Source organism: Diceros bicornis, chromosome 9, assembly GCF_020826845.1.
Source record: "Diceros bicornis minor isolate mBicDic1 chromosome 9, mDicBic1.mat.cur, whole genome shotgun sequence".
Taxonomy (NCBI): Eukaryota; Metazoa; Chordata; class Mammalia; order Perissodactyla; family Rhinocerotidae; genus Diceros; species Diceros bicornis.
In genome coordinates this window covers 8,221,485-8,246,997 of record NC_080748.1, presented here as the reverse complement: position 1 = coordinate 8,246,997, position 25,513 = coordinate 8,221,485, and the positions used below count along the sequence as shown (strand labels likewise).

Genomic DNA, 25,513 nt, shown 5'->3' with positions numbered 1-25,513 from the left:
AGAAGTGGCTGGAGTCTGGACACATTCTGAAGGGAGAGTCAGCATGTGCTGATGAGTTAGACATGGGATGTGAGAGGCAGAAGAAAAAGAATGACCTCTGAGCAGATAAAATGTGTAAACTTATTCCCATTTTACAGATGGGAAAACTGAGGTTGGCGGAGGGTAAGTGACTTACTTTTGCAAGGTCATTTAGCTAGAGAGTTAGTAAAGCCGGGACATTTGCCCAGGTATGTTTACTCTAAATTCCTTAGCTTTCCCTGTACACATTGCATCTCTCCCCGCCACAGGCCTCCAGCCTCACCTCACTTACCCGCAGGGAGCCGGAGGCGGCTGACCCGAGCAGGCAGCACCAGCTGGTGTCCACCGTGCTCAGTAAATGCTCATCGATGATGTTGAAATGGTCCCTGGTAAAATCCCCCTCATGATCCGCCTCAGCCAGGGCTGTTTTCCTAAATGTTTGTGGTAGCAACTGAAGACCATTCAGTGTGTGAAGTCTGTGTCTGTTTCTGGAGAACTGTATTCCCGTACCTCCTGTTAGGCTTTAGCCTTTTTCCAGTGGAATACTTTCTTCATTAGACTCCTGTAAGTTGTGGATTTGTACATTATGACTACTGGCTTTCTTTTTTCTCTTGATTGATTTTCATAGCAGCAGCCAGGTCAGATGGTACAGAATTCTCGCTGGGGAAACCCTGTTCAGTGGGTCTCTGAGGGGAAAGTGTCATTTTCTGGGCTTTGGCATGGGTAGGAGGCCCAGGCGCCTGATTTTACTGAGCTTACCTTCTTTGGGCTCAACCACGGTGAAGTGTGATAAGGAAATGCCGTTGGTGCCAGGCTGTACCAGGTCAGTGCTTGCTGAGATTGGAAGATTCCTGCCACTTTGGGCCCCTTACAGCCCAGGGGTTTGTGTATCTCCTGCCTGCACACCCCTCACCTGGACCACCTGCAGTGCCGTGGGCCAGTGCTGCCTCTCCCATGGTGAAGCACTTAGCAAGCTGAGAGCCTCGGAGGCAGTCCCAAGGGTCTGGAGAGTGTTCATCTGCTTCTTGACTTTGTGGTCAGGTTCAGGAACATGCGTCTGCTTCAATCCCTTTGTCCGTGAGGCTGCTTACTTTCACTTTTACCTCTCAGACACATGCCCCGATCTTTCCTGAATGAGGTTGGGAATGGGAACAGGGAGGGGAAGTGAGGTGTGAGAGGGTGCCAGGCACGTGTGGTCAGAGCCCACGACTTTTGTTCTCCAAGAGCTCCCGCTCAGCTGCATAGTTGTCAGCTCATCCCAAGTTCCCTGTCCTGATGTCCAGTGCACCGTCCTAGGCGTGGGGAGATCCCCTGTGCACCTACCTGGGACACATGTGCAGACTGATGGGCTGTGATTTGCCCTGCAAGTGCTGTCGTAGAAGTGAGCCTGGAGGCAGGACTGGGGGAGTAGCTGGGTTTTGGGGGTTTCCCAGGTGCAGAGGGGCACCCCCGGCCGAGGAAAAGCTCGTGTAAACATGGGCCCTTGTAGAGACCTGGCTTGCTGGGCATCGCTGAGAGGGGCCCTGTCCAGAGCTTAGGCACAGAGGATGGGGCCACAAGGGCGAGCGGGCTGACTTGTGAAAGGCACACACACCCCCTGCCTCCCACCATTGTTCTTCATGTGCTCAGCATGTCTCTGTAGTTTCCTTTCTTGGTTTGAATTCATCATTGTAATTGTGGTCCTGTGTATGTTTGGCGAGGAAAACTTGAGAATCCGATGCATGAAATTTAATTGTATAGCTTATTTTCACAGTGTTTATTACCCCCCACCCATTGTTGCAAATATTTTCAATAGTTTTCATTGTTTTAGTGTAAGAATTTTAGGCTCTGTTTACCAAATGTGTTGCTTTTAAAAGTTGCTCATGGGGCCAGACCAGTGGTGCAGGCGGTTGAGTGTGCGCGCTCCACTGCGGCAGCCCGGGGTTCGCCAGTTCAGATCCCAGGCGCGCACCGACGCACTGCTTGTCAAGCCATGCTGTGGCGGTGTCCCATATAGAGTGGAGGAAGATGGGCATGGATCTTAGCCCAGGGCCAGTCTTCCTCAGCAGAAAGAGAGGAGGATTGGCTGATGTTAGCACAGGGCTGATCTCCTCACACAAAAAAAAAAAACTTCCTCATGGGCCGGCCCTGGTGGCCTAGTGGTTAAGTTCAGCGCGCTCCGCTTCAGTGGCCCAGGTTTGGTTCCCAGGTGTGGACCTACACCACTCACCTGTCAGTAACCATGCTGTAGTGGCGGCTCACATACAAAAAGAGGAAGACTGGCAGCGGATGTTAGCTCAGGGTGAGTCTTTTTCAGCAAATAAATAAAAAAAGGTGTGGCTCATCCAGATGGGATGAGCTGTGAATGTAAAATGCACATCAGGTTTGAAGACAGTATAAAACAAAGAATAGAAAATATCTCATTAAAAAAAAAAAAGTTTGGGGCCGGCCCGGTGGCATAGTGGTTAAGTTCTCATGCTCTGCTTCGGCAGCCCGGGGTTCGCAGGTTCGGATCCTGGGCGCGGACCTACACACCGCTTATCAAGCCATGCTGTGGCAGCGTCCCATATAGAGTAGAGGAAGATGGGCACAGATGTTAGTTCAGGGACAATCTTCCTCAGCAAAAAGAGGAGGATTGGCAACAGATGTTAGCTCAGGGCTGTTTTGTTAATTCTCCCAGTGATTTGAGATTTTCTGGATTATCACTGACTTGGTCCTCTTGGTTGCTGCAGATATCAGCTCGACCTGCACAACATCCTTGAATTTCAGCTCCCCTTGCCATTTCCCTGGTGCCGCACCTGAGTACCAGTCACTCCAACTAACCAACCGTCTCCCAGGTAGCTTCCCTGGGTCCATTGTCTGCCCCCCAGCCCAGCTCCCACCACGCTGTCTGCCATCACCACAATAACACTCATTTAGTGAGTCCCAGCTGTGAGTCAAGGATGCTAGGAACTTGACACACATCATCTCACTTAATTCTCCAAAAAGACAGAAAATACTTTTGACAACAGAGGGATGTGAAGCTCAGAGAGATTAAGTTGCCTGGTTAGGGTCCCATGCCTGCGGAAAGGCAGGGCTAGAATTCAGACCTGGCTTCTGTGACTCTAAAACCTGTTCTCTTTCTGTAGTGCTAGTGGACCTCTATTAGCACCTGTCACTCTCTTACGCAGAACCTTCAGAGAGCAGCGCCATTGCTCACTGTAGCCCTTGGGTCCCCACCGTAGGCTCCCTCTTTACTTTGTCTTTTATTAGATGTACTGATGTCCGTGTGCCTGCATTTCAAATTGAGCCACTTTTTGTTCTCAATCAAGAGCCATCTCAAGTATCCTGAAGAGCCAGCTGCCTCTTCCATGAAGCCTCTCCCCGTCCTCTTCACAAGGAATGTTCTCTCTCTTTAGAATTCTCTCCACTCGGTGACAGATTAGCCTTGGTGAGAGTAGCCTCTGTCTCAAAAAAGAAAATCTGAATGCCATGGTGGTCTATCCAGAATGCTACACTCATTCTTAAAAGATGTTTCTCTTTTTTGGTAAAGGTGCCGTATAATTCCTAATTCTGGTCTGGTGAGTTCCAGCCCTTGCATTCGTGGACAGCTAGTGAGAGTGACCACGTGCTCTCTCTTAGGGTGCTGTCAGCACCTTTTGTAGTAGTACTACTGCCTTGCAGGTAAAAGTTAGAAGCAGAACACTTTTTTAAAAAGTGGTTTTATTTTTCATTTTCTTTTCCTCCTCAACACATTGCTTAGAAACATTGTTATCTATATTAATATTTTTTATATCCACTTTGGAGCACAAATTTCCAACTAAATCCCACACAGTTCACTCAATATCCTAAGTCACACAATAACACTGTGTTAATGTTGGCAGTACTCTCTGGAATGTTCCCCTTCTCACTTAATATAACACTTAACCCCAGCTCTTCTTAGCATCAACTGCTACCTTTGGATTAACAGATTAGTAGAAGTTTTCTAATGGTTTCCCATTCTGGGTAAAATAAAAATGATTACTTTCCCTTGGGGGTATGTTCTCAAAGGTCACTTTTTTGTCACTTAACATTTTTTTTGTTAGCTATGTCTTTTAAACCATGCCATCTCTGTTTTTTTAGTTTCTTCAGATGGAGGTACTGAGTCCTCTGCCTTAGTGGATGACAATGGCAGTGAGGAGGACTACAGCTATGAAGACCTGTGTCAGGCCAACCCCAGATACCTGCAGCCAGGCGGGGAGCAGCTGGCCATCAACGAGGTACTGGAACTCCCCACACCAAGGGTGAATGTTAGAGACCCATTTTTAGGGGCCAGAATCACTTCAGACTTTGCTCTCTGATGATTTCTTACTAATCACATTCTAAAGCCTGATTAGAAAAACACTATGATTTTCTAGCATTTTCAGGGACAGTTTATGTGATTCAGTTTCCAGATAACTAAAACTCGCCCCTCTCAGTAGTACGAGCGGAGCTCGTTAGTGCTTGGAGTTCTCTTGCAGGGAGTATGTGGGGCGTAACTTCTCAGTGAGTCAGCATCCCCACTAGTGTCACCACTTGCTGCTGTAGAATATGATGGTGTCCCTGGGAGCCGTGGGGACGTGCAGAGTGACCTGCCCTGCGGTAGACTACAGATGAGCTGGGTCCACTCTTTACTTTTGTTATTAATTGTTGAATACCCAGAAATCATGCTGTGTTCTCTATAATTGCAGTGAACTGTAAAGTGTGGTACAGAGTTTATTCCAGTTTTGAATAAAGCATGAGTAGTAAGCTCTGGGAGAAGCCGTGAGGGTCTTGCAGTAAAGTCTGGGCATAACCTTTGGAGGTTTGGCTTTATGACCTCTGCTCAGAAACCATTTCTGGGGTGAATATTCCAGATATTCAAATTTAGGTAACTGATCTACGGATAAGAGAGCTATTTATACATTTTTTAAGATGTGGGTTTGGGGTTTCCTTTCAGAACATATGAGAGATGCCCACCTGGTCTTGTTTTCCCTAGTACGTTTTTCTCTGTTCATTTTGTGTAACAGTCGAACAGTAAGTATTGACCAAAAGCCATCACTGTACACAAATGAGAACAAGATGGTGTGCATGTCACCTTGAGAGCGCACACAGCACCCCTGCACTGTTCTGCCCTCCTGGTATTGCACTGAGCACGCCTGCTTGTCTCCATTCCAGCTGATCAGCGATGGCAGCGTGGTCTGCGCAGAAGCCCTGTGGGACCACGTGACCATGGACGACCAGGAACTGGGCTTCAAGGCGGGAGACGTGATCCAGGTTCTGGAAGCTTCTAACAAGGACTGGTGGTGGGGCCGGAACGAAGATAAGGAAGCCTGGTTCCCCGCCAGCTTTGTCAGAGTAAGCGTGTGGCACTTTCCGCTCTTCACAGGCGTCTGTCGGGGGGCGGGAGAATTGTTTCAGGCCCGGATGCACTGTACACAGATTCACTTCTTTGTAATCACTTCAATCAATCCTTTTAGTAACTAGACTGAGTTGGAGGAAACTTTTAACTAAGGTAAACGCATTGTTTGGCATTGCTGCCATGTTTTGAGCCACCGGCACAGAGTGGCTCTACTAAGTACATGAAGACTTAGGCTGGGGCTGGCTGCCTCCCTAACTGGTCATGGAGAAGTAGCAAGCAGGGAGGCCTGCCTGGTTCCGGGACCGCCTTACCCCCAGTCACCTGTCACCTGTGTGTGGACTACAGTTGCGAGTCAATCAGGAGGAGCTGTCGGAGAATTCCAGCAGCACCCAGGGCGAGGAGCAGGAGGAGGATGCGGACCAGAGCCACCACAGGCACTCCGAGAGCAAGCGCCAGATGAGGACCAACGTCATCCAGGAGATCATGAATACCGAGCAGGTGTACATCAAGCACCTCAAGGACATCTGCGAGGTAGGACTGCAGACCCCACGGCCTCACTCAGGCTGTCATGTGGCTGCGTGACATGCCCCTGTGGTTTTCTTCTGTGGCCAGTCAGACCCTTGTATTTACTTTTTGGGGTTTTTTTGGGTTTGTTTTTTTTTTTTTTTTTTTTTTTTTTGGTGAGGAAGATTAGCCCTGAGCTAACATCTGTGCCAGTCTTCCTCTATTTTACATGTGGGACGCCACCACAGCGTGGCTTGATGAGCGGTGTAGGTCTGCGCCCAGAATTGGAACCCTCGAACCCTGGGCCGCCACAGTGGAGCGTGCAGACTTAACCACTACACCCCCGGGCTGGCCCCTGTATTTGCATGTTTGCTGCACCCTCAGTTCTCCTCACCCGCGCCCCGCCGCTCTGGCCCCTGCACAGACGGCTCGCTCCTTAGATATCTGCGCTCTCTCTTGGTGAGCGTCAGTGGCTGTCTGATCGCTGTGGCAGCCAGTCCTCTCTTCAGGGCACCAGGCAACTGTCTCTCCTCAGTAATCTTAACCCTGAGATTATTCAGAGTGAATGACCATCAGAGAAGGCAACACCCTTTAAGTGAAACGCACTTAACTTTACAAAGAATCAAAGGTTTGTCACCATCTACTACCCCACTGCATCCAATCACTGACTCACAGGTGAGATTCTGAGTCACTTAGGTGCAACAAAAACAGTTGGTTTTATCTAGTGATGTCCGAGGCTATATTCTACAGTATCATGATAATTCTACTCGGCAATAAATGTCATTTCTCCTGTGGTGTTTTTCGTTTCTATGGCCTTTGTACGAGCATTAACACTAAGCTGTTGTTCTCCCGGTCTGATGATTCCAGCTGTCCTGGCTGTGAATGCTGACTTCTGCACTCTCAGCTCACACTGAAGACAGGCTGAAGGGGGACGACTGGCCGTTTCGTGACTGGACTAAGTGGCCAGATAAAGACATGCCGATGTTTAGCTTATCTATGCTAGCCATCTTGTTCTGTATAAATATGTGCTTAAAGTGGCATTTTAGGAAAAGTAATTGCTAATAATTGTTGAGTGTTGACTCTGTGCCATCCCTTTGCCTGTGTTAACTCGTTTTATACTCACAACACTCTCACTAGGCAGGTCCTGTTAGGCCCTATTACAGATGAGGAAACTGAGGTGCAGTGAAGTTAAGTGGTGGGGTTGGGATTTAAACCAAGAAGTCTGCCCCAGAGCCTGTACTTTGCACCTTTACGTTGTCTTTTTTGTTAAAATTCATACCAAATAGTCAGTGGTATGTATTTTAGCATACAGTCAGTTTAGTCTGTGTATTCATGTGATGCTAATGTGAGAATAATTGTTACATATGCTTATGGCCTTCCCTTCCTGCCACGCTAACTCCTACCCGAGCCACAGTGCCACCAGGGTGTTGTCCACAGAGTGTTAGTAGTCTTGCATTAGTGCAGGCCTTGGGCTGGAGACCTCCAGGTTTATGCCGCGTGTAGGCGATGGTGAAGTCCTTGGGTGAGATGTTCTTGGCTCCCCGCCGTGACAGTGAGCAGAGCAGTGTGCGCTATTGAGCGGGCGACGGCAGTCTTCTCAGCTGTGAAATGGAATTAGAGATGGGAGAATGGTTATCTTAAGAGTTTAGAAAAAGTGTGATAATACCAATTTTTGATCTCTAGCATTTGAAACCAAGCAATGTATTTCATGAGTATAATCTGGAAACTTTATATGGTTTCTTGAGTTATAAATCCAACCACACATACCTCTTCTCTTTCTTTTTGTTTTTAAAATATTTATGGCACCTTGTAGTCATGGAACTACGATTATCCCATCAGGGACCTAGAGAGGTTAAAATAATTTTGTCTAATGAAAATCCACTCTAAGACAATGGCTATGGACCCCCCAAAACTGTATTATTCAAATAAATAATTTCTATGAATTTGCAAATTAATTTTTTAAAGTTTACTTTTCTATTTTGCAGGGATATATTCGACAGTGTCGCAAGCACACAGGAATGTTCACTGTTGCACAACTAGCCACCATTTTTGGAAACATTGAAGATATTTACAAATTCCAAAGAAAGTTCTTGAAAGATCTTGAGAAACAGTACAATAAAGAAGAACCTCATTTAAGTGAAATAGGATCCTGTTTTCTTCAACATGTATGTCACCCATTACTTCTTATTAATCACATCCAGTTAAATAGTTCTGAAATGTATTTTCTCCACATAAAAACATTTCTCCAGGGGGCCGGCCCAGTGGCGCAAGCGGTTAAGTGCACGTGCTCCGCTTCGGTGGCCAGGGGTTCGCCAGTTCGGATCCCAGGCGCGCACCGACACACTGCTTGGCAAGCCATGCTGTGGCGGCGTCCCATATAAATTGGAGGAAGATGGGCGCGGATGTTAGCCCAGGGCCGGTCTTCCTCAGCAAAAAAAGAGGAGGATTGGCAGATGTTAGCACATGGCTGATCTCCTCACCAAAAAAAAAAACAACAAAAACATTTCCCCAAAGTTTCTCCACTAAAAAGAGGAGTCCTTTTTGTAAAGTAAGTAAGTCGATTGGTTTATATGGTTAATCTTTCCCTAAATAACCCAAGTCCATTTTTTCCAAGTTTTCCCACTTTTGTGCAGTTTGTAGTTAAGGGGTTGTATTTGGAGTAATTTCTAATAATACTTATTAAGTGTCTGTTATACGTTAAGCACTGTTGTCGGGTTTTCTTATATTAGCTCCTGCACTGCTCTGAGGTAGGGACGATTATTTTCCCCGTTTTCCAGGTGTGGAAACTAAACCCTGGAGAGTGACTGACCCGAGGTCGCACATTAGCAAGTGGCAGGTGTGAGTTCAGACCGAGGCGTGCTGCATGTGACCACTGTAACTGCCCCAGAACAGTCTCGTCACTTAGCTGATGATTGCCCGTCACTAATACTGAAAGGTTTCAGAGGAAGAAGATGTTATTCCCAGCCAAAGTGGTCAGGGCACAACAAGAGTAAGAATAATAGACACCACCCCCTCCTTAGGTAGCCCTCGCTGGATGCTGAGCCCAGTAGCTCCATAGAGGCAGTAGAGTGGGAGCTGACCCTTGGAGGTGGATCGTTTCTAAATAGCTGAAGATAATGCCGTGGCGGTCATGCAAGTGGGAAGACTGGCCCCATGGGTGCACTGGGTCTATTTGGGACTTTGTAAGAGACCAGTTTGGCCTGAGCAGAAGCTTCATGGAGAGGAGTCACAAGAGAGAAGCTTCAGAGGTCAGCGAAGGTCAGGCAACAGAGTGGGGCGGGGCCTGAAGACAGGAGGTCGGGACAGCGGGTCTTGCCTGGAGAACAGGAGAGTTAGAGACAGAGCTGGGCAGGGATGGGAGGTGGACCTGGGCGAGGGTGGTGGCAGTGGAGATGCAGAGAGAAGGATTTGTTGAGATGGGGAGTTTTGAGGACAAACTGGTCATAGGGAACAAAGAGCAGCAGCTGTCAGAGCCGCCTGCAGGGTTTTGAGTCTCAAGACTTAACAGGTGGGTTAGGAAGACCTGTCTTCTGGGGAAATAGGAGTTTAGTTGTGGGTGTGTTGAGTTTTGAGCACACCCGTGTGGAGCAGGATGAAGCCAAAGCCGGAAGGGAGCGCAGCTCTGGACAGGGCAGACGTAGGTGCATGAGCAGCCCGGCGGCAGTGGCCGCGGGTGAGGAGACACCCTGGATGAGGAGCAGAGGCTCTGGGACTGGCCCTGAAGGCCTGAGTCCTGGGAGCATGGAAGAAGGGGGGAGGCCTGGGGAGTGCGCTGAGGGTCCAGGAGCAGGGAGGCGTCCCAGAGAGGGCTGGCAGGGTGGCAGCAGCCTGAGTGAGAAGTCACGGAGCATGGAAGTGGGTGAAGGGCTTGCATTGGAGGTCAGAGCATGAGGGTGTGTGGGAGCCAGATAGTAGGATGGAAGGAGACTGGTGGTGAGCAGGAGGCAGCAGCTCTGAGTCCTCCCCTCTTGGTCATAGTGGGCAAGTTTATTAGGGAAAGTGAAGAGGAGAGGAGGGAGTGAGGTGGGCTATAAGCAACACCTTCCTCTCTGAGCTGTTCTAACATGAGGTGAGACTCAGGTGGGGAGGCTGGCGGCAGTGGTCACCACCCCCTGGGGACATCCCGTGCGCCTGTCCTGCGCCCTTTTGGGGTATGTGGAAGGCTGCCTTGAATGGGACCAGGGCGTGAGTCCTAGAGCAGGCTCTCCCTCTACTCCCCAACAGATAACCCCACGTGACCCCCCCGTGAGAGTGTGGAAATGGTCCCTTCCCACAGAGAAGATTCAGGATTATTGCCCAGGCATGAAAAGCCTTGCAGAACTACTTGGGGCTCCATGGTACATCTCCCTCCTTTCCAGGAATGTCCCCTTGGATAGGCTGGGTGTTGCCTGTTGTTGTCACAGCTCAAAGCCACCCCATCACCTGACGAAGCTGTGCTTTTCCCTTCCCAGCAAGAGGGCTTTGCGATCTATTCCGAGTACTGTAACAACCATCCGGGCGCCTGCGCGGAGCTGTCCAGCCTGATGAAGCAGAGCAGGTACCGGCACTTCTTCGAAGCCTGCCGCCTGCTCCAGCAGATGATCGACATCGCCATTGATGGCTTCCTCCTCACGCCGGTGCAGAAGATCTGCAAGTACCCTCTGCAGCTGGCGGAGCTGCTCAAGTACACCACACAGGAGCACAGGTGAGAGGGGCATGAGGCCTGCGTGGGGAGGCCGCTCACAGCCCCGCATCCGCCTGGCAAAACCGAAGTCACGCCAGTGCCCTCAGCCCTGCACATTGAGTGCTTTGGGCTCTCACCCAGAATAGCAGTCACAGACGGGCCCAGACATCAGTCTTGACCCTTTCAGTTAGCTCTATGGAAGAAGTTTTCCGATTGTTTAGGATGTTTAAAACTGTTAACTATTGAGATAGAGTCATTGAAGAGACTCCAGAATACCCATTCCTAGAGATATGAAGAAATAAGAATAATTCTTAAACTGAGTAATGAGCACATGGGGATTTTTATTGTGTTGTTGGTCTTTGTAATTGACATATACTTTATAAATACTCTTCTGTAGCTACTCAGTAGTTAATAAAAACCATTTTTAGAAGAAATAGACCAGTGGGTCAGCCCCATAGCCTAGGGGTTAAGTTCAGCACACTCTGCTTCAGCAGCCCAGGTTCTCAGGTTCAGATCCTGGGCGCAGACCTACACCACTCATCAGCCATGCTGTGGCGTTATCCCACGTACAAAATAGAGAAAGATTGGCAACAGATGTTAGCTCTAGGTGAATCTTCCTCAACAAAAAAAGAAATAGACCAGTACGAATACAGTGTCAGAAATATTCTCCTTCCTCTCCCCTCCTGTGCTCCTTAGGTTGGTTCATAGCAGCTCACTCTCAGAGCCAGTGTTATTTACTGTGACAAAAAGGTACTTTATAGAAGTAGTGAGGACATACCAAAGTTTGAACTACAAAAGAGTAGGGAATCTCAGGGGTGTGGACTAGTGCGTAGGGTCCGCTTGGAAGGCACGTCTTACTGAGCTCCTGCTGGGCTCTGAGCCCTTTCTTGCCCAGCCTGGGTGCTTACTCTGTCTCCATAATCCTTTCTACCCCGTTTCCTCTCGCTCTAAGCACAGGGCTTCTTGTCATGGTTACCTGAATGCTCCATCTCTCTTAGGGGCTTACATTGTGTCTAACTGAGTTCTTCTAGGGGAGCCAAAAAGTTATGCATTGCTTACTTAATAGCAACTCATCGTTTTGTTGCATGTCCAGAGCAATGTATGATCTAGCTGTGATTCTTCATTAAGAGATCACCCATTCAGTATTGGGGTGGGTTTCCCCTTTTCCCATGATGTGGGAAATGTCACCAGCTGTTTGGTGTCTTTGGGTGGCAGTGATTGGTTCATTGCTGGTATTCCCACCAGGCTACAACTCGAATGCCAGTGGGGACACAAGCGTTATCAGGCAGGGTTTTGGGATAAAGCTTACTGTTGTAAATGAGAATCAAACCTTGTCCATGACATCCGTGTCAGTGTCACAAAGCTTTCACTATACCTGCAGCCCTTGAATGTTCAATCTTGAAGGGTTCTAGTGAGGAGAGGGAGAGGGAAAGGATTGTGCCCGCAGGAAATTTGCTGTCGCAAACCACAACAGTTCTGGATTTTAACAACTAACTGTTGCCCTGAGAACAGTCGGATTATCCGTGGCAGTGCCTACCCTGCAGGGTGCGGAAAATGGATCATTCTTTTGTCCTCTCTGCCGCTGGACTTCTGTGGAGACACAAGGCTTGAAAAGGGAATCTTTTTACAATTAGGTTGGAAGATGGAAAGAGAAAAAGAGCTAGGTTGGTGAACAGTAGACCCTGGATATGGGTGTTAGTTTAAAGAATCAGGATTAAAGGAATAAGAGAAAGGGGTTCATTGAAGTAAATAACGGGAAAGAGAGCTATGCTTTTTTCTTTTTCTGATTGAAAAATCAGAAAAGTTTGGTGAAAAGAAAATACAGAGTCAAGAGAATCACAAATTTGGGGCCGGCCTGGTAGCGTAGCAGTTAAGCGCGCGCACTCCACTTCAGCAGCCCGGGGTTCACGGGTTCACATCCTGGGCGCGTACCAACACACTGCTTGTCAAGCCATGCTGCAGTGGTGTCCCATATAAAGTAGAGGAAGATGGGCACAGATGTTAGCTCAGGGCTGATCTTCCTCACAAAAAAAAAAAAAAAAGAATCACAAATTTAAAGTTTTTAAAAGAGAATAAGAAGGCACCATGATGAGGAACCAGAGAAATAAGAGAATTAAGAAGCAATGGTATCTTGAAAGACAAGGGCAAACACATTAGTTCCTTCCAGATGGGAAGCTGTCGCCACAAGTGCACACATTACCTTCAGCAGTGAATTTTTCTCTCCTTTTTTCTCATGTGAGGAAGACTGTCCCTGAACTAACATCTGTGCCAGTCTTCATCTGTTTTGTGTATGAGTTGCCGCCACAGCATGGCTTGATGAATGGTGTGTAGGTCCGCACCCGGGATCCGAACCCGTGAACCCCAGGCTGCTGACGTGGAGCGCATGAACTTAACCACTATGCCACTGGGCCAGCCCCTAATTTTTCTCTTTTTAGGGCATTTTTTACCATGAGGCATTTGCAGATTTTGACTCTTTCCAAAAAAAATCATTTTAAAGGAAATGACAAAAAGCCCATTTCCTTGTCTTAAGTAAAACACAACAGAATTTTTTTAGGAAACCATTACACTCTGCCTCTTTTCTGGAATTGTACAGAAAAACTTGTAGAAAAAAAATACAGTTATTTTGCAGTTTCTTCATTGCTGGAGGCCTTTCTGGGGGGCTTTGCTCCCCTTATTTTGGCAGCCCCCACATGGTTTGTTCCTCCTTTGTGCTCTGCCTCTGGGTGTGAATAGGCCTGTCTCACGACAGCGGGGTCTGCTTGTGGGAAATGCCCAGGGACTTCCCAGGGCTGAGTTTGATTGTGTTGAGTAGATAGACAATAGAATCTACGTCCAAGGTGTTTTTTTCCTGGCTGTCGAGGAGGACTCTGATTCATTCAGCTGAGATCCAAAGGCTCTGTCTATCCCCCAAGACTTCTCTCTGTTCTAGAGAACTAGAAAGTATGAAATTCAGCTCAGTAGCTGGATGGTTGGTTTATGTGTCCCTAAATTATTAACACTGAGCAAAACTCGAATGTAAAACGTTCTGATGCTAGACTCCTCCCTTCCAGCCTGTGTGTAGATTACAACTGTGGTGTAGGTTGTCCTGGTACCTTCAGTTTAGAGGCCTTGGGAATAGGAGCTGCTGGGGGAACATTTTTAGTTTGATCTGACTATAGCATATGGAAAGCACTAGAAATGAAGATCTGTTGATGAGGTAAATGCCGCATTAGCATTCACATAACTCACCACATCAGACTTCTGTGGCTTGTGCTCTCTCGTGTCTTTTCCTGAACAACGTAAAAGATGAGGCTCAGAGCAAATAATTACTCTTGACAATGGTTCGTGATTGTTAAAGTACTTTATAATAGCAAAACTAGCTATATCAGAACGAAAGCAATAAAAAAGGCTGTTCTTTCTTTATTAATGAAAATAATCCATTGTCATTGTGACTAAAAGTTATTTCTTGTGGCATTTACTTTCATTCATTGTGATTTCTGGGAAGTGAATGAAAACATTCTTATTCCAGAGAATTCTGGATTGCATTCTGTCAGCTCCCTTAACCTATGCAGACTGTAGTCTATTCATGGAAGAACAAGAAAAACGAAACAGTGGCTGTTATTTAAATGCCACTTTGTCTAGACTCTCAGTGCACAATCAGGGATGGAGTGTATGATTTTATCAGGCCTTGTTTGCAAGCTGCATGTTACGTGGTTGAAATGAACCTTCCCTTTGCAGTGATTACAACAACATAAAGGCGGCGTACGAGGCCATGAAGAACGTAGCCTGCTTGATCAATGAGCGCAAACGCAAGCTGGAGAGCATAGACAAGATAGCTCGGTGGCAGGTGTCCATCGTGGGCTGGGAGGTAAGTGGGGACCCCCCCTCTGCTCCACGTCGTCCCTCATTGCCCACGCCCTCCCCCGTTTGGTCTGTTTAGAGACAGACGTTAATGTCCTGTGATTGAGACTTCATACTCTTGGCTTTAATGGTGTATATATTTTGAGGCATATCATTGAATTTAGCAGTTAACAACTTTATCTCCCACATCCACCAGGAAATACTCTGAGGAATGTCTGTAATTAATTTGTTGCTTATGCTCTGTCTCTCCTGCTAGAGGTAAGCTCCATGAGAGCAACTGGGGAACATTTAGCATATAAATTGTAGTGCGGCAGGAGTACAGACTCGGGGGTCACGCTGCCTGCCTCTCAGTCGGTATGATCTGGGCAAGATTACTCTTTTCATCTATAAGATGAAGGGAAAATGGTACCACCTCCTAGGGCTGTTGTGAGCGTTATACCAGACAGTGCCAATGCAGTGTTGGCTGCAGCCTGTACTGATGGGGCGGCACACATAGATTTATTTATTCATGAAAACAATAGCAGTGGCCGTAGGTCCTGCCTGTGTTGTGTTCGCCACAGGCCTGGCACCAGTCTGAGCTAGTTACTACATGAACTCATTGAATCCTCTCAGCAATCACATCAAGTAGGAACTATTATTACCCCCATTTAACAGATAGGGAAACTGAAACACAGAAAGGTTAAGTCGCTTGCCCAAGGCCACACAGTTAGGAAGTGACAGAGCCGGCTTCCAGCTCAGGGAGGCAGCCGGCTTCAGAGTCCGTGCTGGTGACCACTACGCTCCATGGCTGCTATTAAGAGCAGTAAGCTGATGCTGTTTAGATTGTTTTTAAACCAAGCAAAATTCATCCTATATCAAATTAATTGGTCAGAACTCACTGTCCTAAAGAATTGAGAAAGTTTGAATTGAGAAGTTAGGTTTTTAACTAGAGTAGGTTATAGCGGTGAAAGCTGGAAAGAAATCCTTCTATTTCGAGGGCCTTTTGGACTCTGGGAGCTTGGACGGGGCCTCAGAGATGACTTAGTCTAATTCTCATATTTTGTGAACAAAGAATCTAGGGCACAAGATTGCTCGAGGCAAGTAAAGAGAGTTATTTTGGAATCAAGATCTTTTGTCTCCAAAAATATTGTGTGTGACTGGAATTCAAGGAGAATAACGTCTGATAATCAGAGATCAGCGTCGTACCAAACACCATAAAGTTACACTGGATTAGGCCCGACCTAAATCTTGTAAAAGTATGTTTTTCCTTCTGTTCTTGGACTCGGACATTTAGGGGATAATTTATTGTCACAAGTTTACCAATTTCTTGCTGGCCATTTTGCCCTCTGGCCTTTGGTTTCCAAGACCCTAAGCTAGTTACTATTGCAGGGAGCTGCTCTCCGCCTGACTGGAAAGCCGGAGAGTCTACGGTGCTGTGTCCCGCACGCGCACAGGACAGCCCTCGTCTCCTTGTCCTCCGAGGATCGGTCTTGGCCGGCTGCCATTTCAGAGCGACTGGATTCCATTAATCCAGCGCGCTTTCACCAGACCTTTCTGATGAGGAGGACACTTCAGATCGCGTAGAGGCACTGTAACGCTTTCCCATTGAGTAGGGAAAACAGGAAAGAAATTCCACGCAAAGGAGACTCACACACCAAGGTTTAAATGGCCTTTGAGGCCCTGCCCTCCTGTGGATGGGCCTCGTGTAACTGGAAAGCCCAAGGAAGATTCTGGGTCAGGGCCTCTCTTGTATCCCTGACCCCTGAAGGGATCAGAACTGCGAGGTGTGATGACGTCTTTTCCTCCTTCCAGGGCCTGGACATTTTAGACCGAAGTTCCGAGTTGATCCATTCTGGGGAGCTGACGAGAATCACTAAGCAAGGCAGGAGCCAGCAGCGGACCTTCTTCCTGTTTGACCACCAGCTCGTGTCCTGCAAGAAGGACCTGCTGCGCAGAGACGTGCTCTATTACAGAGGCCGCGTGGACATGGACGACGTGGAGCTCGAGGACCTGGAGGACGGGCGGGACAGGGACTGCAACCTCAGCCTGAAGAACGCCTTCAAGCTCGTCAGCAAGACCACGGGCGAGGTGCATCTGTTCTGTGCCAGAAAGCAAGAAGACAAGGCGAGGTGGCTGCAGGCCTGCGGGGATGAGAGGAGGCGGGTGCAGGAGGACCGGGAGATGGGTGAGCGCCCCGGGCGTCCGTGCCTCTGCTTTCTCACCTCTTCTCCAGCCCCTCCCACCCTTCGGGAAAGAAAATCCTTCTAAACCTGCTGACAGGAGGGACCGTGACAGATACAGTTACTACAGGCAACATTTACTCAGTACTGACTTCGTGCCAGATGCTTTGCTGCACATTTATAGAGATTGTGTCCTTCAGTCCCAAGGTGTGGGTACTATTGTTATACCCATTTTACAGATGAAGAATTGAGGCTTAACGCACTTGCCCTCTCTTACAACATGGCCAAGTAGCCTTTAAAACCAGCTTGGTGCAACCCCGAGACTGAGCCACTCTCTGGTGACTCTCCTCCAGGTTTGAGAAATGCTAGAGGATCCTCGAGGCTTCCTCTCCCGCTGTGCCTTTAAAGCACTTTAAATTTACCTTGCTGCCACAGTCGATTCAGACCCAACACCTCTGCATGCGTGTTTTCCCATCTCGCATCCATGAAGCCAAGGACCGTGCGTCCTGTACTGTAATTAAGGCAGTGCTGCTTCATACTTCGCATTGCTCTTGCCTTCCCCGCTTCTGCCCACCTCCGGGTAGTGATCAGCCTTGTGCAACTGCTGTCCTTGGTATTTACAGTGATGGTATCCATGGTCTCTGAGCCCGAGGTCCACTGCCTCCCAGGCACACGAGAGTTTGGAGCACAAGCTGTTGAAGGGATGCCATAGGGACTGTGGGCCCTTAAAGATGAGGTGCAATGAAGCGTATTCATCTCTGCAGCCCACATGAGCCCAGACCTCAAAGGCTGTGTGGTGCAGGATAGAGGAGAAGGCCTACAGCCTCCCTGTTTCCACCTCCTGCTATGAGGAAAGCTAGAATTCGGACCAGGAGGTGTCTTATGGTCCTCCCCACCTTGTGTGACCCTGGCCACCAGCCCTGGGCTTGCCACAGGTTTTGCTCTCACCCACAACAGGTTACGTGGGACCATATATTACAGCAGGAAGGGATGTACGGGCAGTCAGGCTAACAAACTATCAGAAGCAGGAATCTCCTCTGAAACGGTCTCAGCAGGTGGGCGTCAGCCCACACCTTCACCCTAATTACACAGACTCACCATCTCACAGGGGCCCCTTCCACTAAGTGGAAGTGTCTTTGTACTGAGAGGAAAGCTGATTCCCAACAACTTGCATATATTGGTGCTGCTTTTGACTCTCGGGCCCCTTTAGAAGAAGGCTCATCTCTCTATCATGTCAAGAATTCTTCAGATATTTGCAGATGACAGTTATTAAAATGCAAAACCCCAGAGCTTCGAAATCCTAATTTCACCTGCCATGTAACATTGTCTCGTGCAGGCCCTGAAGTCATCTGTAAGCTAGGATGTTTCACTTTCCCCTTGGATAGCACCAAGTATTAGAAGGGGTGTTCTAAACACTTCTCCACTCTGCCCCTCGACAGAGAAAGAAGGGAGGGACCTGATTTCATGCCTTTCTACAGTGCAGTGCCTCCCTGTTGCTAGTGCTCAGAAGACGTCAAAGAATGAATGAACGAATGAGTGTATGTGTGTGGCACTCCTAGAGCCGTTAAGTCTGTGAACTTCGTGAGTGAGTAATAAAATAGGACCGACCCGGGCCCTTGCTGCGTGCCTGACACGGCATGTGTCGGTAGATCCTGGAGAATGGGCAGTCAACCAGGCTGGGCATGGAGGGTGGAACCAAGGCAAAAGGCCCGTGTGGGCCTGGGGACAGTAGAAGCCAAGGGGCCAGTGTATGGAGCCTGAAGGAGGCATCAGACCTGTCAGGGACAGATGTCAGGTATGTTGGGAAGCCGAGGATGGGAGCAGCGTGTGCAGAGGTAGAGGGTGAGCCCTGGCGAGTGAGCAGCAGAGGCCGAGCCTGGATCTCCTTCCGTCAGGGTGGAGCCCTGCCTGGGGGAGGAAGCCCTCCTGCTACTGCAGGGTCCATCCGGCCGGCAGCCTCAGCCCTCCTCCATCTCTGTCCTTTGCTCTCTTCTCACCTCCTGCCTGCGGGGCCCCAGCCTGTCTCATCTCCAGTTGTCCCATTTCTACCTACTCATTTTCACCCCCTCACCCACCACATGCCGACAGTGTCCGTCGGCTACAGTACTTGAGTAGGAGAAATTCAAGGCAACGCTGTCCGTACTTGGGGTACAAAGTCCAGTTTCCATTACTCATATTACCTTTGTCAGGGTAGAACCACTGACTCACCCAGCTTTCACAGTAGGTAGGTGAACAGACCCAGGGACCCCTTTGATTGGTCCTCTCCTCCCAGGGCCTCATCCTTTAGGATTATAATTAGGGTGATCCTATACGGACGTTTGTCTGGGTTTACACAAGTAGTCAGTGCATCATTATTAACAGCACCCCGTTTCAGTCTTTAAAATGACCTGGTTTGGAGAAGAATTACGTGGCCACCCTAGTGATAATCCACACGACTCCCGCTTATCCAATCTTTTCAACCTCTTCTAGTTCCTTGAGGATTAAGGTTCCTTGCTTCGGGTTATGGTGAATACCTCAGGTTAATATGGGTTATTGTGCAAGTTTTATTCTGAAATGTCTTCTCTTGTTTTGAATATATATCATATTTTTTCTAAATCCAGGAATGGAAATTTCAGAAAATCAAAAGAAGCTCGCCATGTTAAATGCTCAAAAGGCAGGACATGGAAAATCAAAAGGTAAGTTTTGGAGAAGGCTTCCTCTCCTTACTGTGTATCAGTGTTGGAATTAAAATCGGGAGAAATGCCCAAAGCTGTTAGCATCTGACCAACTCTGAATGAAGGAGACAAGTATGGGTGAAACGCAAAACGATGGATTCAAAATACTGGCAGTTTAAAATGATCTGCATTGGGTTTGAGTGCTTCAGTATTTGCTTACATTTGAATGGAAATCTATAAAATGTGTTTTGAAATGATACCAAAGAGCTTCCAGAGCCCCCATCCTGCCCACCGCCCCCCTGTGCCTCACCCTCCTGAGGGAGCGATGGTGTTACCATCAGGCCCACCAGCTCACCAGGCAAACCAGTGCCTCTTGCATCTTTTGGGCACGCAAGGAGGAAATCTCCAGCCCAGACTGCGTGCTGGCTACATTCTAGTTGAGGGAGGAAAGCAGATCTGAAAGTTTAGTGCGTCAAGCCAGGAGTTAAAAAGAAGGCACACTGGCTTATTTAGAGTAGGTTTTCTCTACCCTCCGTGCACAGGAGAATTACCTGGGCAGCTATTTAAAAATACCAGTGCCCAGGTCATGCACCCCAGAGTCCTAATGTGCAGTTAAAGACTTTCCGCAATGTAGATAATACAAATGATTTAGCCCAATAGAAGTAAAATAATAAGGATTTTATTCCAAAAATGTGTTATACTCTTAGAACATTTATTCAGGTTGACTGTCTTCTCTAAGAGGGATTTACCCTATGAAATTTATCCCACTCAGTATTTTCCTAGCTGAAAATGCAAAAACAAGGACCAGGTAAGCCCAGGACTATGAAACGCCACCAGCTGATGGGCTGAGAAGAATTCATTACCAGAACACCAGTTAGCATTCCCCTCCACCCTCACTCAAATGCAGAATTTCCCCCACTGAGTTATAAATATCTTCAGGGCAGAAAAACCCATTTTATATTCTTTTTCTTGCATCTCCACTTTTAATGGCATGTGACTAGTAAGTATCAATGCATTAGAATTCATTAGCTTCTATCCATGTCTTCCGAGAGCCCCTGGCTCAGCAGCTAGGCTCCTCAAGAATGGGAAGAACACCGGTGCTTCTGGGTGACCGCCTGCCAGGCGCTTCCCGAGAGTTACCTCACCTCCTCTGCCCTGTCAGCCTGGAGGACAGGGAAGGCCTTTTGTTTGGCAGAGGCTCCTTCCAGAACCCACACTTTCCTCATATCATGCCGATTCTCACCGTTAGCTTGTGATCTTGTCGCTAACTTTAATAAACCTGTTTAATTACCTCTGCACAGATTTAAAATGCCTACTCTAAAGAAACGGTTTGATTAAAGTGATTAGGTAATAAGTATAATAATACATATTACTTATATTAACTTGGTTAATTCTCATAACAACCCGGTAGGAACTATTATCCCCGTTTTAGAGATTAGGGGCCTGAGGCACAGAGAAATGAAACAATTTCCCAAATAATAACAAAGTAAGTAGCAAAGCAGGATTTGGGCCGAGGCAGTGTGAGCTCTAGGCTTTCACTGAAAGCGTTTTATTGCTTCTCATCCCAAATAGCCAGTCCACGTCTAATTCTGCTACTTAGTGCTGTGTGACCATAGATGATTTATGTAACCTCTCTGGCTGTCAGTTTCCTTCCCAATCACATTACTGTAATGGTACCTTGCCTGGAGGGTTTTTGGAGGGTTTTTGACGCAGTATCTGAACATAATAAGTGTTTATTATGATCACTATTAGATGTACTTCTGGTTACTATGAATTGAGAATTAGCTAAGAACTTGGAGTCTTGGCACTGTTTTTTTCCTCTTTGGTTAACCAGTGACGCTCAGCCTTTGTTCCCTCTCTCTCCCCTCCTGAGCAGGCTACAGCGGGTGCCCCGCGGCCCCACCGCACCAGAGCTTGCATCCCGTACACCAGCGTCACGTCACCGTGCCCACCAGCGTCCCCCAGCAGCAGGTCTTTGCCCTGGCAGAACCCAAGAGGAAGCCCTCGCTGTTCTGGCACACCTTCAATAAACTCACCCCTTTCAAGAAATGAAGCAGAGGGCGGTGCTTCTGCTGAGGTGGACGTGGAGAGGAGAACTTTTCTTGTTTCTTCTGTGCAAAGTCCAAGGAAAGTATGTTGGACCCAGTGCTGAGAACTTCTTTGGGGATCAGTGAAGAAGAGAAGGATTTGGACTCACCTTCAGTCTTCAGAGACCCAGCTGCCTCCTCGGATGGAAGGAGAAGCTCATGACGGACGTCTTTAATGCACACGAGAGCCCTCTGTGGCCTATGCTGAGATGGCCAGGACTTGGGAACCAGTGATGGGCTCTGACTGCGTGCTGAGCAGTGACCCCGTGAGCCTCGCGATGACGAGCCCGCTCGCTGCTGCAGGTCAGGCGCGGGGTGCTAGGGGCCCCTCGGTTCCTGGGGGAGGACCAGATGAGCATGGCGCGCTTGCGTTTGGTTTTGCAGGGAGTGATCGTGATGGGGCTGGTGCGACCCTGCCTCTCACCAGCACTGTGAGCTGCTCCTCTCTCCACAGCATTGGGGGCAGTGCAGGTGCCCTGGTGTTCCCTGGTGTCGTCTGAATCTATGCAGTGGCCAAATGGTAGTGCAGGCTTCCTCTTGCCAGGTTCCTGCCCCTACAGGCTAGAGGGAAAAACAGGATGCACTGGTTCTGTGGCGGTGAGGTCTGCAATGGGGAGGGACTTACACCTTTAAAGATACTGTTGCTTTCAAGGGAGGGAGTGGAAAATCCTACTGCAAGCCAGATGTGTCCTTTTCAAGTCAGGAACTCTCCTGCCCGTGTGCACTAGGTAACTCCATGAGCAGAAATCATGTCTACTCGTATGTCATAACCTAAGAAACTCTATTCAGGCATATCTGTTTGCCATATAAAAACCCATCTTCTTTAATTTTATGATACAGTGAATATGCAGATGCACCAGTTGGAAGGCATTCTTAAAGAGCATCAATGTGCCTGTTCCGTCGGTTGTTTCTGGCGTCCTCACCAATTAAGTTACAGTGACACGTACATTCCACTGAGAAAGCATGAGGTTCAGAGCCCTTCAGCTTCCTCAGGATTTGAAGCCGCTTTGTTGCATAGACCCACAGCAGCCGTGCTAGCCGACCATCATTAGCATGTCAACAGGTTTCTGAAGATTGGCTCTTTGTAAAAGAAACCTTAACAAAATCTATCTAGACTCAGAGAGAGCATCTTCTTTAACAAAGGCCACATGGGCTGATATCTGTCAATAGTAATCTCCTTGTCTTTGTCTCTATTGTAAATTTTGATAAAACTAACTTTTAAATATGTTCAGAGAAGACAACAGACTCTGCAAGAGAGATGCCATTCTCATTTACTGAGTGCACTGGCTGGGGGGTGTAGTATGGCACCATTTGTGGTTTTCTGTTTGAGAATCTCTCTTTTGTGTGCTACTTTCGGAAAGTTCTTTTTTCTAATAGGCCCATGCTTGAAAATAAACAGACCTGGAATGTCATAGACACAGGTGTAACCTGCATCTCCAAGCAGGTGGTTCTTCCACTCTCCCCACTCTCCCCCACACTCAGCTATTCCTGAAGGAGGTGACATCATGCATCAAGAAGACACAATCCTGGACCTCTTGGGTGGGCCTTAGAGTGTTCTGTAAAAACTTGTCAGGAAACTTGTCTGTTAATGACCCTGCTCAGCCACCCTGATGTGCTCATTTATGGGCAGTATTGCTGGAAGGTTGTGTGACCCTGTGGCCACCCCCCCGGGGTGCTTCTGTGGACCTTCCTACTGAGTGTACCAGAATAGAGGCTGCTCTGGGGAGGAAGCCTCGCAAGAGGTGCTGTGTCTCCTCGTGCACAAGCACTCGTGCACGCATGTGTGTATGTGTGCATGCTCATGCACATGTGTTTCATTTTTGAATAGACATCTCAATTTTAGTTGCGTTTATATAACTGACCTTTTTACTAACAAAATATGATGATATATTTTGAAAACTTTACTTAATATCCTTTTCATGGACCCCTAAGCAATAACTGCAGGGGTGTTTGTGCTAAATATAGTTGTTTGTATATACAGCAATTTTGAACAGTTGGGTTTTTTTTTTTAATATAAGAGAATTACTTTAAGGAAGTAAAGAGAATTTTTCACTCATGTTACATTTTCAGTGAGGATTGAATTTGAGTGAAGAACCACTCAGAGGGCTTCCATTTACTAACGGGCCATGAAGAAACGCTTTAAGCTCTGTGACCAGTCCTGCTTTCTTTCCCAGCCGAGCCCTACCTTCTGGTTTCCACCTCTCCCTCCGTGGGCTTCCTGCCGGGAGCAGGAAGCTCGGATGCGGGGGCCTGTGGAGCCCAGTGCTGTCCCGTCAGCTCTGTACAGTGGGAGAGTCACTTGATCAAATACCGGTTCTAGCTGGATCCTGCTTGGATTTTCAGGTGCTTTATGTCTAGGTTGGGTTGTGTTACCAAATGCCTGAGTTCTATGAAGAGATGGCTCAAGTGTTCTAATTTTAGGTTTGCCAAACTTCCTTCTTGATTTGTCACATGTCCCACTCGGAAAGAAAGAGCAAAAACAAAGAGCCTCCTGTGTGGATTATGTATGAATTTCATGGGGAATCTCGCTTTCTGTCTGTCTTTCTCTCTTTTCTCTCTCTACATTGCATGATATGGATGGACCAAACAAAAATGATGGCATAACATTTTGATGAATTTCACTTATTCTGTCATTCATGTTTCAGAATTTGTCAACTCTGTTGAAAGACAGTTGAAATGGCCTCAGGTCAAAAGCACCCTTCTCAATTTTGATCACACCTAAAATGCATAACAACCTTGCAGTAGATTATAAGCAATCACAAAATAGAATATTTGTAAAATCCTGGAGAAATAGCATTCTTTATCTTTGTCTTGCAAACTAGAAAAAGAGTGGCAGCAATCCCAGAGTTCTCCCGGGATACCATCTGCTTAGTTTGTTTTCAGTAGATCTGATCTCTTTCCCTCGGTGGATCTGATTTTGTAGTTGAAAACATTTCACTCCCATCCCCACGCTATTTCTGAATATTGTTGTGCCTTTTTATCCCTAATCCAGACGAAGACTAACTCCGTGCCTGTGCAGAAAATCCCCTCAATCCTACATTGCTGTTGTCTAGACACAAAGCAAATGTGCATTTAATTCAAAATCTGTTTCACAATGGAAATCTTTTGTAAAAGCCATGATCCAGCATTTCGTCAGCTGGAACTCTATGTGCCCAAAGTGCTGATCTCCCCCAACAGAGATCACCTTGCCTACCGAGCCGGGATGGAACAGCCTGATTACTTGGGGCGAGGGAGGAAATGGCTGTCTCATTATTTTGTCGAGGAGAGAAGAAACAGACATGTCCCTCACGGGACGATGCCAACAGTGTGCGTAAACGTCCTTTCCTGGCTGACCAGCCAGGGACGCTGGACACAAATCAACGAGGTCAAACCGCTCAGAAACCGTTGTAAACAGGCTTAACCTGCAAGTTGTTCTCCTTGCTGAAATGTCACTTGGCTGGTGCTGCTGTTCTCAGGATGGAGGCAATGAAGGTGGAGTCCAAAAGACTGTGAAAAAAATGAGTGGAAACTGATCTTGAAAAAAACCCAGAAGCTTAAATATTTGATGCAAATATACTTGGCTACAACACACTTAACAGTATTGCCTTTAGTTATTTTATAGGCATTGACATTGCATTTAGAAAATACTTTTCTTTACCTGATTCTGTAATTTAACAGTTGGTCTTTTTTTGTAAATATTAGCATCAGTTGTGTTTGCCTTACCTACTTTGCAAGGCTTTCGGTAACCTTTTCCTTCAGTTTTAACTCATCAAGATGATGTTATCTGTGAGTCTAGTGACAGCTTCCAAGCTGACGGACGAATAGCTGTTGACAGCTGAAGTGTGTTGTACAAGATTGCTCTACCTTGATATGTATTTTTGTTGAATGAAGTTTTTGTAAAAAAAAAATTATTTACAATGTTATTTGAATGATTCCTTGTAAATGCTGTGAATGTGCATTTGCTGTTTTGTATCTGTATATTAAAGTTAATTTGCCAAACTGGTTCTAGTAATGTATTTGAGTAGTAAAATAAGGTGTGTGTGTGTGTGTGTGTGTGTGTGTGTGTGTGTGTGTGTGTGTGTGTGTGTGTGTGTGTGTGTGTGTGTGTGTGTGTGTGTGAATGGAGAGTGAGTGCTAGGAGGGTTTCCGGGGTTTACAGCTCATTTCCTGCCTGGACGTTGATAAACTTTTCAGTAAAAATCCATCCTTTAATGAGCTGGATCAAACCACTGGATAGGTATGGGGGAGTGAAGGCTCTGAGGGGAACAGAGAGGGGCCACGTGAGTTGAAAA

At 47.4% G+C, this 25,513-nt stretch overlaps 1 protein-coding gene across 5 annotated transcripts in view; it reads left to right on the top strand.

Moving 5' to 3' along the window:
- Positions 1-25,220, top strand: part of SPATA13 (spermatogenesis associated 13) — a 350,174-nt gene extending 324,954 nt beyond the window's left edge. For all 5 annotated transcript variants that reach the window (XM_058547860.1, XM_058547859.1, XM_058547862.1 and 2 more), the window contains 9 exons: positions 4,099-4,235; positions 5,152-5,331; positions 5,681-5,866; positions 7,825-8,004; positions 10,291-10,523; positions 14,220-14,349; positions 16,134-16,506; positions 19,102-19,176; positions 21,032-25,220. In XM_058547860.1, the coding sequence (XP_058403843.1) occupies positions 4,099-4,235; positions 5,152-5,331; positions 5,681-5,866; positions 7,825-8,004; positions 10,291-10,523; positions 14,220-14,349; positions 16,134-16,506; positions 19,102-19,176; positions 21,032-21,207 (1,670 nt within the window). In that variant the 3' untranslated portion in view covers positions 21,208-25,220. The remainder of the gene's footprint in view (positions 1-4,098; positions 4,236-5,151; positions 5,332-5,680; positions 5,867-7,824; positions 8,005-10,290; positions 10,524-14,219; positions 14,350-16,133; positions 16,507-19,101; positions 19,177-21,031) is intronic.
- Positions 25,221-25,513: the final 293 nt, after the last annotated feature.